At 43.0% G+C, this 3,452-nt stretch overlaps 1 protein-coding gene across 1 annotated transcript; it reads right to left on the bottom strand.

Annotated features, from left to right (window-relative positions):
• Nucleotides 1-763: 763 nt before the first annotated feature.
• Nucleotides 764-2,376, bottom strand: LOC143364353 (radial spoke head protein 9 homolog). The gene is made up of 4 exons (XM_076804748.1): nt 2,150-2,376; nt 1,735-1,900; nt 1,300-1,588; nt 764-1,229 (listed from the first exon to the last, which is right to left on the bottom strand). The coding sequence occupies exons 1-4, from the start codon at nt 2,374-2,376 to the stop codon at nt 1,069-1,071; spliced, it is 843 nt and encodes a 280-aa protein (XP_076660863.1). The 3' UTR covers nt 764-1,068.
• Between the last annotated feature and the right edge of the window lie 1,076 nt (nt 2,377-3,452).

Below are 3,452 nucleotides of genomic sequence, written 5' to 3'. Positions count from 1 at the left end.
TAATTAGCGTCTTGACCCGCGGTAAATCTCGCGATCCCAAAAGGGGGGAGGGAAGAAAACCAAACGCGAGCCGCGGGACGTAACACTATCGAATTAACCGCGTAAAACCGCTCGACCGGCGAGTTAAGAACGGTAGAAATGATTTGGGTTTAACTTACCGTTAACGGGCGATGTCACAATGCAGGAACCCTTCGATGCCGCCATCTCGTGCGATTGCGCGGCAACCGATCACGCCTGCAAGCCTGGTTCGCAATGACGCATCTGTCCTCATTGCCTCACCTACACGGAACGCAGGCCAACTGAAAATTGAAAAATAACGTCACTTCAGAGATCCGGGGAGAACCAGCGCGAATAATGATAAACCTAGCGAAAAGGTCCAACGAATGTGGCCTCGTTAGCCAATGGCGGATTTACTGGTGGCGGGGGGAGGTGTGGGCGAGTAGCACAGAGCGGTAAAATCCAGGGTAGGACAATTTTGGGAAAATACCGAAGCACAACAAGAAAAACAAGGAAACCGCTACCCCATCCCTTCTTCTTCATCCGAAATACAACGAAAGCCGGTCCCGAGCCACCGTTTTAAATCGAAAAAAAGAAACTGTAATAAAATATCGGCGTGGGTCAGAAAGGATTCTTGCAATCATTCCCCATGAATGCAACCTTTAATTCCAGCGTAGTCAAATAAAAACTCGACGATGGTAGATTCAATATTAACCTTAAAAATCTAATAGAAACCGCGATTATTTCGGAAAACAGTAGTCAGGAAACGGTTGTCGAAAATACAGGCGACAATGATTATTCTTTATCAAACACTCGACGCACTTATTGGGTCGATTCAAAACAGACGCATACCAGTCTAATGCATGCACGCAGGATACTTTCTTCGTCACGGTCAACGACTGTACCGGAGAATAAACAATAAACAGTCCGACGTCACGGTCGCTGAAACGCCAGTCCTTTGACCTACGATAGGAAAACACTTTCTAACACTCTCAAGTCGTTTAATCGAAAATGATACAATTGACACGGAGCAGGATCAATGTTATCTTGAAAAGCCTGATCTTCCTCCTCTCAAACCATGAACACGACGTCCAAGTTCTTTTTCCCGTGGCCGAAATACAGGTAGCCGTGATGCGGTCTGTTCATTTTATGATAGAAAGTCATACCAGGCCAATACAAGCTGTGCAACAATACCAAGTTCTTTTCGTGCAGTACTTGCAGGCTCCAACCACCTGCGCAAATGTGCGATAGCGAACAGCGATTGTTTATAAACTAATTGATCTTATATAGGTTGTACAATACCTTGCGGTACATCCAGATCGATCGTGTCTAGAAAATCGGTGGCGTAATTGTAATCAGGCCTGGTCAACAAATTGGTGTTCCATTTTTGTTGCGGAGGACGCGCGTGCAGAAAGGACTTGAAGAGGACGCAGTCCGCGGGACCGAGTCCTTCGAAACCGGGATTTTCAATTACGTCGCCGCTCGGACATTTGAACCATGCACCACGCGGGATCAGCGCGGCGTCTTCTCGAATGAAATACACCGTAGCGGCGAGCCTGTCTTCTTCTTTTAATTCCCTCGGTATAGGGCCCTGGTATACGCTCATCAAACTACGTTTGACTTTCTCGGCGATACGGTAACGTCACCGGAACGAAATGCCACTTTACAAGAGACATTACCGTACCCCCTTTTTCTTCGAGTTTGAAAACACGTTTATTTACTGTGGTGCCATCTTACCTCGTAATACTTCTTGGGATCCTCGTTCGGCGGGAACGGAGGGTTCGTGTTGTACGCGTTCGTAACTACCGACGGATCGCCCTCGAATTTGTTGATCGCGAGCGGCGTTAAAAATTGGGCGCATTTGTCCGCGTTCGGCAGAAGGAACCAGTCGAAACAATCGGTGCTGAATTAGGGTCGATGCATACCTCACAGGCCAGGCCGCCGGACAAAGTATTACAAACCTGGTTTTGTATCTAGCATTTAGGAGCGGACGGCTTGTCCGCTAGACACAAAATCAGGATTGTAATATTTTGTCCGCCGGCCTGACTTGTGAGGTATGAGTTAAGATGGCTTAAGAGGTATTCGTCGTTACGAATGGAACTCGTTGTTACAAGATGGAAGCGGACTGAAAACCGCTGCGACATTTTCTCACCTGTAATAATAAACTTGCCCGTCCATGCAATCCCTCTCGAAGCCGTAAGCGATGTGATAATCGTTTCGAGTCCCGTAGATTTTTCCCCAGTAATAACATCTTCGGAAATGATTCTCTTTCTGCAGTATCGTTAGAGAATTACGCAACAACTGGAAATGCTCGGTTCCCACGCAAATACCAGCTTCGCCCAGGACGTCCAAACTATCCAGCAATTTTATACATTCCATTTTCTCATTGAATGCGTAGCGAATATTAGACGAATCGTGTATTGACAGAGCAGGGCAGAGTTGGGCAGTATCCGATGAAATAATTATTTGAACGGCTTTCGGATACAAATTCTTTGTTCTTTTGTTTCTATTCGAAGTCTGATGAATCGCGAGAAGTTATTTGTATCTTTATTCGTCGAGCGTCTGGTTTCGAGATTTGTATTCGACGTGCCTCCGGATGATTTTCTGACTATCTTCAGGATTTATTCGGATGGTCGGATACAACGCCACCATTTATTCGGCGGATTTATTTGTAGATACTCGGCGTCGCCGACTATCCGAACGATTTTAGGCGTCGAATAAAAATAAAGGGTCTAGGTGGATAAGACAGGTCTTGCGGCCCCGGCGGGAATTTTATTGGTATTGCGTGGAAAACCATCATTTTAGGTTGAAAACAATCCCCTAAAATTTTAAGTCGCTAACCCTTCATTTAAGGGTGATATGAGGGTAAACACCCTCAACTTTAACATTTTTTTTTCTCGGTTGTTAATTAAGATATTGAGATGAAATAAAATCGAAAATATTCGAACTTACTTCCTTCATATCATATATTTTTTTCATAATTGTAATTAAATTATTAAGACTAGAAAAAAATTATTTAATTTTTAATTTTTTTTTATGCGTGGGGGTGGCAAGCAACCCTTCGAGTGACCACTTCCAAAAAATTCAAGAACAATGTTCTGTTACCTATCTAATACGTACAAAAGTTTCAAGATCGTCGGATTGGTGGAACATAGTTAAATATTGAAAAACAAATGAAATTATCCCATTATAATAGTATAATGTGTAGTGCAGTGTTTCTTACGACTAATTATTAATTAATAATTCTTATCAGGAGATTATGTCCCTCCTTGATCAATTATTCGCATCGTATTATATTCTATTCCTGTCTTCCCGAATTTGCAATATAAATAGACATTATGTAGGTGTAAAAGAAAAGTTTAGGAATCATAATATAGATTTATTCAATCTTCGTCACTATTTTCCTCAATTACTGGTACAGTATGTGTCGTATCAAATATATTGGTTAATATCTC

Source organism: Halictus rubicundus, unplaced genomic scaffold (genome assembly GCF_050948215.1).
Source record: "Halictus rubicundus isolate RS-2024b unplaced genomic scaffold, iyHalRubi1_principal scaffold0476, whole genome shotgun sequence".
NCBI classification, from domain to species: Eukaryota; Metazoa; Arthropoda; class Insecta; order Hymenoptera; family Halictidae; genus Halictus; species Halictus rubicundus.
This window is presented reverse-complemented; position numbering and strand designations above follow the sequence as displayed.